Below are 12,233 nucleotides of genomic sequence, written 5' to 3' on the forward strand. Positions count from 1 at the left end.
TCTCCATGTAAATTGTCGAAAAATCCCATACAAACTTCGAGCACGTTGGTCCGGTAGCTAGACATGTCCGATTTGCTTCTACTACCCATGCTATCCGCCGGCCCTGATGGCCAGGGAATCAAATATCTCCAAGGATCAAGTGTCCTCACTCTCCCCTACTGTTTTGTTGATTTAGATAGGTGTGGAACTCTCGCTGTGGAGGATAAGTCGAACAAGGATTGCCCTCCGGTACACAGACTTGTTATAAACACTTCAACACACAATGAGGGCTGCTATCCCTCCCTCAGGATGAGGTAGAAAAGAATGATGCAATGGGAGCATCTCTACCGTTGTGTGTGAGGACCCGAAAAATGAGAGAGTTCCTCTCTTGCTCAACGAAATGATGTGGAAAAATATTTTATTACGCATGGGATATTTGCTCCGTGGAGGAGAGTGGGCTACACCTCATGATGATTCAAGAGGAGTTTGTGATGTCCTCACACGCCTTGTGAGGAGGTAATGATTAGTTGCTATGAGGTTTTGTTATATGGGTTTGATGCGTGTGCAAAGTTTATTTCTGATATATATTTTTGTTTTTGAAATGAATGTATAGTTAAGCGTTGCATGAAGCAATTCAACTGTTTAAATATATACATAGTTTTCAAATATGTATAGGGTCATGAGCCTCTTTTCGCCCTATTACAATTAGATCTTAACCCATTTGAAACCATTGGTTAGAGTAGCGTTTGCCATATATTTGTACTATCTTTTGACTTAAATGGTAGTGCGATATTTTGGGCACCAGATTAGAGTTTTCGTTGCACTCAAACAGAAGTATCCCACCATTCTCGGGCCATTTATTATTTTACTAGTAGTTCTTAGAAACGAAGCCAACGTGTTGGTGCCAATTTATAGAAATTTCATCGATTGTAGGCTTCGTAAGTGATAAAATAGTACAGTACCCTCCTTAAGGGGCCATAATTTGCCAAGCGATATATTATTAAAATATAATACTCGTTTAGGAAGAAGTAGTTAGGTATCAAAAATTGCTACGTTTTTTGACGTATAGCACCTAGGGTTCGTCGCGGTTGCGGTAATTACCGCAACCGCGCGGTGTTTACCGCACCCGCACCGCAATAACAGCGGTGCGGTGAGACACTTTTTCTCGCGGATGCGGTGCGGGAAATGAGCTTTTACCGCGCGGTATTACCGCAACCGCACTTCAAAAAATAATTGATAAAGTCTGCAGTCTGCATTAAAAAGTGGATTAAAGCTATGACTTTTACCATTTAAGAAGGACGCAACTAGATTGACTTTCTGAACGAATACTTAGCAATGTCATTATTAGGAACATCTCTCTCTCTCTCTCTCTCTCTCTCTCTCTCTCTCTCTTTCAGAACGTTGGAGTTTTATTTATTACCCTACAATAGAGAAACATGATAAACATTTAATTGCTCTAATTTCCATAGACTTGACAATGATTTGAAAAGAAATCTGAATATAATCTGTATTCGACCCATCGCTACTTGATTTTTTACATTTTGGTCATTCAAACATGATAAAACATACTGTTACTAAGAAATAAAATCTATAAGCTGTGTCCAATATAATTTGGCACCATTATTTTAACGACATATTTTGAAAACTATTTATTTTATACTTCAAAGAAAAAAATTACAAATAAACCTCTTCAAATACATAAAACGCAAAATCCAATCATTGAAAAACAATTGAATTTTACTGTCAAATCCAATTACAAAATGCATCATTTCTCCTGATTCCTCTTAGAAATCGTGGAATTATGAATCGTTTTCGATGACATTGTCTCAACTGTGAATTTTGGTTAATTTGGAGAATTTAGAGATAGACTAATGATAAAAACAATCCAAAGAATGTAATTATCATCATCAAACCAAACGAATTCGAAGGAATTTTTTTCGCGTGCGTCCATTGTTTGTCCAACTGGGAACATTTTCTACCAAATTAACAAATAATATTTTTCAGTTAGGAGTATTTTGTAACATTTTGAAAGTAAAGCTTTCGAAGTTAGTGTAGGGCATTGCGATTTTTTTTGTGTTTCTCAAAGTCTCCCTCAAGGTCTTCCTTCATATTGTGACAAGTCAAAGTTAGCCCAGATGCCAAATTTTGCATAGTTTGGAAAGTTTTTGTCTTAATTGAAAATTTATCTCGAAACTTTAACGTAGGGGTTTTTACATAGAATCTGTATACAAAGTTTGAAAGAAATCGGTTAAGTAGTTTTTGAATGGCAGGTAACACCGCAAATCATGTTTTTTCAGAGACGTTCTACAAAAAGCTTCGTCACCGAGTCGTTTGTCGATATTTTTGCATGGAAAAATTACAGCATGTTATTGAAATGATACACTATAATGTACAAAAGTTTTGATCAGTTCACTTCACTCAAAGTTTTAAAAAAATCGAGAAAAAGTGTTTTTTCACGCCAAAACCCTCACCCCTCTTAATAAAACTTGCAAAGTTGAATATTTTCATAAAAGTTACATTCTGAGGAGTCCGTCAAAGATAATTTTCGTGTAAATAAGAATAACATTTTACTATATATGGCTACTCAAAACAAATGAATAATTTTTCAGCACATTTTTAAAATACATGATTTTTACCGCATTACCGCGCGGTGCGGCGCGGTAAATGCAATGCGGTTGCGGTAAGCGGTGCGGTTTTATTTTTTTTTTTTGCGGTTGCGGTGCGGACTATCCATTTACCGCCCACATCCGCACCGCGACGTATCCTAATGGCACCCATAGCTAAGCTAAAACGTGACACACATGTTTCTATTGAAGCAACCCGTTTATTCGTTACGCACTGTCCAGGTGGATTAAGAATTTGTTACCAAAACTTCATCATAACTCATTTCACGGTGCTATAGTGATTTTTTAACTTTTCAAGTGAATTAGCATAGGTTATAGTGCAACACAAAATGTTTTGAAAAATGTTGCATGCCCCCAAATTGATTTATAACAGAATTAAATGTTCTTCCGAATTCTTATTAGAACCATAAAGGGCCTTTGGAAGAATGTTGAACCATTTGCATATTTGTCATGAAAAAAATGCAAAACATGACAATTTTCTTATTATTGTCGCAATTTAGCACAATATTTCTTGCATAACAGAATAATACAGCATACCTTTGGAAAGGTGCAATTGTTCTCTTTAGAACTTTCTAGAAATCGGCTAAGTCTGGACAACGTAACTAATGTTTTGGTGCCAAAGGTCTCAGAAAATGTTTTTTGCTATAAGTGAAGATGATAAGGAGTAATGAGAGCAGCCTTTATTTTTTCAAATTTTTCATTGCACTTTGAAGGCAATACATTCGTTAAGAAATCGGTTAACATGTTATTTAAAAAATAATAATGATGTTGTAAAGCACTCCCGTAGGTACCTGGGCAATGATGTGAGAAAGAACTCTGCGAAATTTCTAAACGATTAGTATAGGAAGTTTTAAGTTAGTGTGTACACCGCATTTTTTCGAGTTTCCTCCTGAAAATTCAATGCCACTCACCCAATTTTTAATACTTTGCAATGAAAATTTACAAATGTCAATCAATCTGTTTCAAACATTATTTCTCTTCTAGGGGGGATTATTTAGTGAAATCAGTATCAAAATATGAAGCTTCGTCTTCTGCTCCGAATATAGGGAAAAGAGGTAAACCTCTTACAAACCTATAACTAAACTATTTATGGAGAAGCGTTTCGAGTACGAAAACAAAATTTGTGAATCTGATTGAATTGGTATGAAAGCTGTAAAATGTTCGTATTTAAGCGCAACGAAAACTCGAATCGAGTGTTCCAATTATTGCCTTACCTTTTAATCCAATACGTTGAACAAAGATGGGAAACACTGATCTAACCAACGGCTACAAATTAGTAGGGTGATAATAGAAACAGGCCGAAAATAGGCTCATTACCCTAGCGTTGAAAGATGATCAGAATAGCATAAAATTTTCGACTATATATAATTTTAAATATTGCTGTCGATAAATATCTCATTTTAAAAATGTATAGCCCATTGGAAATTTATCCGCCCAAACTTTCTACTTTGACATTTAGTAATAAATAAACACAAATAACTATTTTTTAAAACTTCATTACTTGGAAACTAACCGGCCAAAACAATATATAATAGAGATAAAAACGAAACTATTTGATAAAAACATTTTTTTTTAAATTTTATTGAGAAAGAACGCTAGAATAGAATCGAATATTTTGCACCCATTTTACTTGGAAGCGATTTCATGTTGTATTAGATTTCAAAATCAAAATATTTATCTTCTATTATGGTGTTATTGAGTTTGATGAATAGGATTGATTTTAAATTTTCCGAGCTTAGTGTTGTCTGATCGTTAGTATTTTAGTTAGGCCACTGAATCCTCGCTGAATTGAAACCTGTGCTCAAGGCCGCTTGCCACAGTAGAGTCAAAACTGGGTCCTCCAGCCTCTTACATTCCCACCACATGATGATATCCATATTCCACGAAGCACTGATCTACACCACGAAAATTATACTTATATCCCCATCCTACGCAGCAGACAAAATTCCATTAAAACAAGAGAGGGAAACAGTCACTCTCGCGCTCCACACTCTCAGCATTTTGGAAGAGGGATTCCAACCCATCTTCAATCAGTTTTGCGTTCTCGCCTCTCCTGTGTGATGCACATAACATCCTCTAATAATTGAACAAGTCATCACCTCTGATGATGAGTTTGCTTGTTGAGTGGGAGAAGAGTTTTTTTTTCTGCTATTGGAGAGGTGTGTGAAGTCCTCCTCAGAATATTGATACCTCACCTCATTTTTGCATCATGAGTGATGCTCCAGCAAGCCAGGGTACAGCTAACAGGAGAAGTAGAATAAGGCGGTCACGAAAGCGGTAATGTCTAGGAAGCACATTGTGGAATCTTCTGAATTTTTTTGCTTGGGCGGGAAAAAATCGGTTATTCGTCATCGCAGTCGCTATGGAGGTTCCAAGAAAGTAACAAAAGTTTTCTCCTTGGCCAACTGTTAAGGACAGCTGCAGGAGCAACCAACATTAACACCGGAAGATCTCGTTCGAAACAAACAAATTCTGTTCAAATTATTCATCGTCTCACTGGACCCGGAGAAAATGATGTAAAACCGACTCCAAAAACCGGATTCTGCGGATTAAATCGGGAGGGGTGGCAACCCTATATTTGGTCAACCTGCCGTTTACGAAGTCACACATTTTTCTATTTCTAAAACTACTAGTGATAACGGGGAAAACTAATGATCTGAACTGAAGAAGTACAAACTCGATTTATCATATGAATTATCGTTATGATTTCTACTAAATCAGTGATTATCAACTTGCGAAGAAAAATATATTTTCCGAGTGGGACCATCCATAAATGACGCAGCATTATATGGGGGAGGGGGAGTTTTGTATTTTGTGATGATGTGTGACGACAGGGGGGTAGGGGGTCATGTCATGCTACGTAGCTTTTTTAAAGGGGAATAGGGGTTGACCTAATGTCACGACAATCTTACCCGTTTCATCTAACTAACATCGTTGTTGATTTTTTTTAAATCTTTTACGGGGACAACGAGGGGGGTGAGGGTTACCGTCAAGCTACGTAATTATCAGGGGGGTATATGGAATTTTGTGACGAAATGCTACGATGGGGGAGGGGGGTGTTAAAAATCACTCAAAAATGCTACGTCATTTATGGATCATCCCAGTGCATATTGGAATTTCAAGTCTTGTTGACTAACAAACTGAAAATAACATATTGATAGCATAAAAAATCGATGTTTATCTTTGGGGGTCCGTGATTTCTAAGGGGTCCGTGGTACGAAACAGGTTGAAAACCGCTGTACTAAATAATTAAAAATGAAATAAATTAACGTGAAATATTGGTTCGTGTTGGTGTATGGTGGAAGAAGAAAACACATTCAATTAACTTGATCACTTTTATTACACGTCAATTTTGCTGTTACAATAAGTATGCTGTGTTTTACAACCGTTTGCTTTTTTTGCTTTACGATATTTATCGAAACTTGGCAACTACTTGTTTATTTAGGCAGAATATCTGCTCTATTGGTAACAATGTAAATGGGACTGTTTGAGCGGAGGTTACATAATGTTTCAACATAAAATAAAAAGTTATGTATCCTAAACCTATGCTATAGGTTCATATAAATTACTATTTCTCTGAAATATATAAATATGATTGAAGCTAAACTAAAGAGAATAACTTAAGCAAGATAACAGACAGTTGTCAATAACAAATGGTGTAAGAAGCTGTAAGTGAGCTGCTTTGAAATTATACGGTGGCGTAACAACCAAGACAATACTAGTAGCGTTCGTTGCGCTCTCTGTTTACAACCGCGTCAAGTTAGTTATAATAGACATCAAATGTGGTAACGAATAAATATTTTTAGAATTCATAGTCGTTTGTTAGCTTAAGTTTAATTCAATATCTGAGCGATGTTTCGTTGGACCAAAGACGTCCTAAAAATTGAGCCGATTGTTTTGTGACACTAAAGTATGTACAGAAAAGCTACAGTGCAACTTAATAAATATGGAAAAAAATAATAATTTGGCCACCTCTATTCAGTAGTCACGTACGACTTTTCTCAGTCATTGAAAATGGGATAACTATAAACATTTGCAATTTTAACGCTTCCCATCTAACACGAATTAGAGCCAGTTCTAAAAAATAAGAGCTCATGCAATCATTGACATCATGTTTACCGTATAGTTCTCGAATTTCGTGCATCGGAAATTCTCAGAGATTCACTGGCGTGCAAAATTGCTTCATTCTTCAGTCGGAGCGGTCCACTCATGAGAATCGCCTTTTTTATTCTCGGCACCATCATCTTGCACTTCCGCCGCTACTACTGAAAATTATCATACTGTGATGAGACTGAAATAATGTGCAATGGTAGTATGTTACCGTCATTTGATTTCTTGCTGTTGTCATCCAGTTTGACCAATGAAAGTTTCATTTTTCCGCTGAGCACCACCTAAAACGAAAAAGAAATGTATTGTCAGATCGAACTTAAATTATTTGGTACAAAATATATGTACAAAAAATTGTTAGAAGAGGAGGAATTAATCTATTGTTGTTACTTTTTCGGGAATCATGTCGTTTGAAATGAATATGGCCTTACTGATTAACGGTTCTACTTTTCGGATATTCGATAAAGTAATTTTTTCGATGCACATTTTTTTCAATGTGGAGACTTAGAGTCTGAAAACAAAGCTGTATTTATTTGATACATGCAAACGTATATAAAAATTAAATTTTGTCTGTTCAATACTAATTACTAGTAAAATTTTTAATTTTGATTTAATCCTGTCTTTCACACAAAAATTTACCTAGGGCACGACATCCGACGACGGTTTTCCTTTTCTCCCGATTTTTTTGTTATTTCGAAAAAAATCGCTTACAATCTATTGATAATGCTGTTTCGATACGGTACAGATTTCTGCCGATGAAGGACAGATTTGTGTCGAAAATCATATATCTCTCTCATGACATGTACATATTTATGCAATCATTCGACTGAGCTGTGTAAAACAACATTAAAATTGTACTATAGAGCTTGCATTTTACATACTTGTTTTACTGTATAAATAAATAGTTAATTTTGTATCAGTCTAATGTATACATTGGACTGACACAAAATTAACTTTTTTCCGAAACACCGCTCAAACTAAAGAAAACTGGTTCCACAAGACTTATGCCAAATATGAACTTGATCGGTTGGTTCTGGTTTACTCACAAGTATTTTCAAATAAGTGCGTGGAAGTATATAAAAAATCGGGTATGAAATCAATCAATTCAGTAAAAGAAATGTCTTTATCATTTTTTACTTCCCAAAATCATCTGATATCAAGTTTAAGCTTTAAGGTCAACATCGTCAAAGACTCTCATTTGATCAGATTTAGCAGTGGCGGCGCGAGGTTTTTTGCCGCTCAGGGCAGAAAGTCTATTTTTCCCCTTTTATCACGAACGTATTAAAAGAGTTCGATTATTTCTCACCTTTTCATATGTGACAAATGTGATGAACGGGTGCCTTTTAGCCGATTGACTGAATGCTTATAATTATTAACCGAATGCAGATTAGCCAAATGAGTAATTAGGCCGAATGCTATTTTATTTATCTGAATAATCAAAATGGAAATCCATAGATACGTACCTACTTAATAATAACACGGTGCTACAAAATAAAAAATATTTAAAGTACTTTTGAAGTGGTCTGTTAACGGTTGTAGATCTCGTCAAATACAACACAAATCCACGTTTGATCAATTTAATATACCCTCAAAATCTTGATTCATAGCAAAAAAAGAATTTTCAGGATTTTCTGAACGAAATTTTTTTCTACGCGATCATTTTTCAACAGATTTTAAATTTTCTAAGTGTTTTTGGAAGGAAGAAGAAATTACTTTTCCAACGGTATGCAATGTTATGTTCTTTTGTTAAAAGTACTATGCGGTTTTGAGACAGCAACAGGAAAATTACCAACCATTATTTTGCGATGTTTTCATTAAAAATATTAAAATAGCTCTACATTTTTATTAGGAAGCGTTTGTTTAAATATAAATTTAGGGAGAACATTTATTTCCGTGTCCAACGACCTATTTATGATCAAAAACGGTTGAATTGAATCGGATGAACGTTTCATGTTCTTGGTTTTCTGATGGATTTTCCGGATCATTGTTCCAGTATTAGGGTATGATTAGTAAATTTTAATAATATCCTAGCAATATGGGTATTAAAACTTTTCAAGTTGTCTCAGAAAACTGTTATTTATTGTTTTGGTCCGGCAATTTGAATTCGGAATGACCACTCGCGGCCCCACGGGAACCTGCTCCGGAATGTCCGTTCCGGGGTCAAATCACCAAAACCATAAGTCACAGCCTGCTGGTGCAATTCCAAGAATTTTGGTGCCCATATTGCCAGTATTCACAAATAGTATCCCAGTACTGGTACGTGTCTCCGGAAATCCGGATTTCCGAGAACCGAATGAATTCGACCGATTCTTTTTTACCAATTCTAAAACTGGATGAGTTCCTGAAGCCAACATCGGTTGTAAATTACCTTAGTTATTGGTATTTCAGTTTTGTGAGTACACGGGCACCCTTGTCGGCCTGTTACGTAGTAAAAAATTCAGGAGCCCCTCCTCATTACCCCCTTAACTGCAACAACAATATTTTAACCCAAAATCTAGACTTAGTGAAGTTCTAAGATGTCACATAGTTCCAATTTCCAGCTATGAATAAAACATTAAAATTTAATTAATTGAAACCTGAATAAAAATGAAGCAGGAACTAATTTCTTACTCATAGAGCAATAAATTAGAGTAGTTGATGCGAAGATCATAGTGAGGAATTCCACGAAGATCCGTCCGAAAATTTTGATTAGATTCCGATGAAACTTTACAGGTTTAACCGGCATGGAAGACTAAACTTGTTGTATAGTTCAAGTGGATGTTTCCCATAATCCCTCCGTGGATACGTGGACGTTCTCGTGCTCCTTACCATCCCCTAGATTACTCAAGTAGTAGACGAATCGCCCCTAACGATAGAAGACATTTTCCCGAAGCATGATATGACCAATTATACCATAGGACTAGGAAGACCGAGATAGTACTGAAGCGATACAACCCTGCAACGAGAATTCAGTAGGAGAGGGTCAAGATTTAAAATGAAGAATGTGTCCGGATCAACTGGAATCTCCAATGTTATTTCTAGAGCACAAATTCACTCCGAAGTAGAAGGTGGTCCTAATACCCTAACCTTTCATTTAAGAAGTGAGGCCAATGACTTTTTTAACGTAAGGGGAGTAAAATTTGGACAACTCTTCCAGCATTAAAATAAAAAAGCACCATACTAAACGTCATACTCTAGGCTCGTATTGATTTCTACCTGCTAGTACATACCATGTATGTAAACAAAATGGCAGCAAACACCCAATCACAGACCTACCAGACATGACACTGACAACAGTTCACTGAATAAAACGTGATCATCATTTCAAATTCGAATTCGCTTGGCACACTATTGCCGCCTCGTGGCGATTCTTTGAACTATATCATCTGTTTGACACATGTGTCCATTTAACATGACGGTACATTGGTGTGCCTAAGTAGTTATTATGAGTAAATGCACCTAACAACAAACATCAATTAAACGAAAGTCAGATTATACCTTTAAATTTGTATTCCGAAATGAATGAATTCTAGGAAAGGTAGAGGCTTCTTTACGGGCAACTCCACTATATAAGGAAACTGAGCAATGCACACAATGCCATTTGATTTTCATTATTTTATTTTCAACTGGATTAGTTTTAACTCTTGACAATGTGTCAAATAATTTCCTAATCGACTCTCGTTTGATGGCCAGCAGAAAAACATGCTGAATTAATTGCGAACTCTGCCAAAATCATCGTCTTTTCGGTGCATTGTGATGAATGATGGCCACTGCTTCCTGCATACATTGCTCCTTGTTTACCCTCGTTTTCTTCATACAGAAAGCACCTTAAAGCTTTGATTTCAAGCAAACGGATACTACAATCAATTGTAGAGCACCAATTTATTTTTGTTTGTTCCTAACCTAGTTCATTTAGCACAATAACGGCAACAACAAAACGCGGACGCTTAATGGTATGTGTTTGGGTATTTTTGTCAATCATGTCATACGGTCGCGCGCCTCTTGCAGTGAGCACGGAAAGCTATGGGAATGGTAATCTAACGTTTGAAAGGGCCGTTAAATTTTTGCAACACTTTGGTGATCTCGAGTGTCATGTCTGGTAGATCTGTGGCCTAATCTTGTACCTAGCTATTATGCCAAGCAAATTTTGGACGCAATGGAGGATTATGGCATACCTTTTATACAAAAAGCTGATAACCCTCCAAATGTACAACAACTGCGTCCAATTAAGGATTTCTTGGTTAATTTAAATCGGAGGGTATATACCAATAATTTTTGACTAAAAACTTTAAAACATCTGATAATCAAAATTAAGAAAGAAATCAAGAAAATGTCAACATCAACTTTTTCGATTGCTTTGCAAAAAGTTCCTGCAAACTGCCGTAAAGCTTCTCGAATGGGCTCAATTTTTTAATAAAGATTTTTCTACAAAAAAATGCCTTTTGAATTTTATCCAAATTTTATTCCGCTTACGTTAACATGATGAAATTTTGGGACACGCTAGAGACCACGGGTAAACGGAAAAGTTTAAGAACTGGCTTGATGGCTAAGAGCAGTAGGCTTTAGCAGAAAAACATAAATGGAAACACATACCGGTTTCCTGGATCGGAGTAAACAAAAAGCATGGAGCAACCTTTCACCTGAATCAGTTCCTGTTCGGTTATAGTTACTTCAAATATTACATCGATCGGTTCAGACACACTACTAGAACTAGAGTTAATGTGTTGAGATCTTATTGTTCATCTCATCTATCTTTAGACTCTGTAAAAAGAAACTTGATGAATCCCTCTGGTTTCTGGGAATTTAGATTTCTGAAGGTGAATTTCAATGGAATGGATACCAACATTCATGTTTCCAAGCGAGTCTATATCTATTGATGACATGTGGACCTTAGACCGACAACGGCTTGTTGCTATCAGCCTTCTGCCAGAAGTAGCAGAATGAGAGGGTGCGAACAGGTTTAGCCATAAAAACCCCGCCGTAAAAATGAGCAGTTAATGAGATCAGTCCCAATACTATTTTAATCTGACTAGTGTCGATTATCTCGGGATAGATACTGAAAATTCGCCTCGTATGCATCTATAAATCTAATCTCAAATTTCGTTAACAAACCCGTGCAATATGCTACACACCAAAAAAATCTGAATTTTATCGTTGACGTAATTGTTTACATGACACAAATCAACAAACCGTAATTTACGAAATGACAGAACATTACCGTGTTCCATTTAATTTTACATGAAACATATACTTTACATGCGCAATGACATAAAATTACACTTCCTACCATTCAGAACAAACGCTGTATGTGGAGTAAAATTACATGATTTACGAAATTAAACGTCATGTAAAATTAAAATCAAACGTAAAACTAAGTTATTTTTGATGCTCGTATATGTCAGGGACAGGAGACGTAAATTTACATTATTATTTCTAGGTGTGTATCAATACCTTCACACCAAAAAAATCTGAATTTTATCGTTGACGTAATTGCAAACATGACACAAATCAACAAACCGTAATTTACGAAATGACGGAACATTA

General features: G+C 36.0%; 1 protein-coding gene across 18 annotated transcripts in view; it reads right to left on the reverse strand.

Annotated features, from left to right (window-relative positions):
* Positions 1 to 5,924: 5,924 nt before the first annotated feature.
* LOC131693064 (uncharacterized) overlaps positions 5,925 to 12,233 on the reverse strand; it is a 94,275-nt gene continuing 87,966 nt past the window's right edge. For 16 of the 18 annotated variants that reach the window (XM_058980543.1, XM_058980555.1, XM_058980559.1 and 13 more), the window contains 2 exons: positions 6,925 to 6,994; positions 5,925 to 6,868 (listed from right to left, as the gene is read on the reverse strand). In XM_058980543.1, coding sequence (XP_058836526.1) covers positions 6,786 to 6,868; positions 6,925 to 6,994 — 153 coding nt within the window. In that variant the 3' untranslated portion in view covers positions 5,925 to 6,785. The remainder of the gene's footprint in view (positions 6,869 to 6,924; positions 6,995 to 12,233) is intronic. The other 2 variants (XM_058980558.1, XM_058980553.1) reach the window with 1 other exon arrangement.

Source organism: Topomyia yanbarensis, chromosome 3, assembly GCF_030247195.1.
Source record: "Topomyia yanbarensis strain Yona2022 chromosome 3, ASM3024719v1, whole genome shotgun sequence".
Taxonomy (NCBI): domain Eukaryota; kingdom Metazoa; phylum Arthropoda; class Insecta; order Diptera; family Culicidae; genus Topomyia; species Topomyia yanbarensis.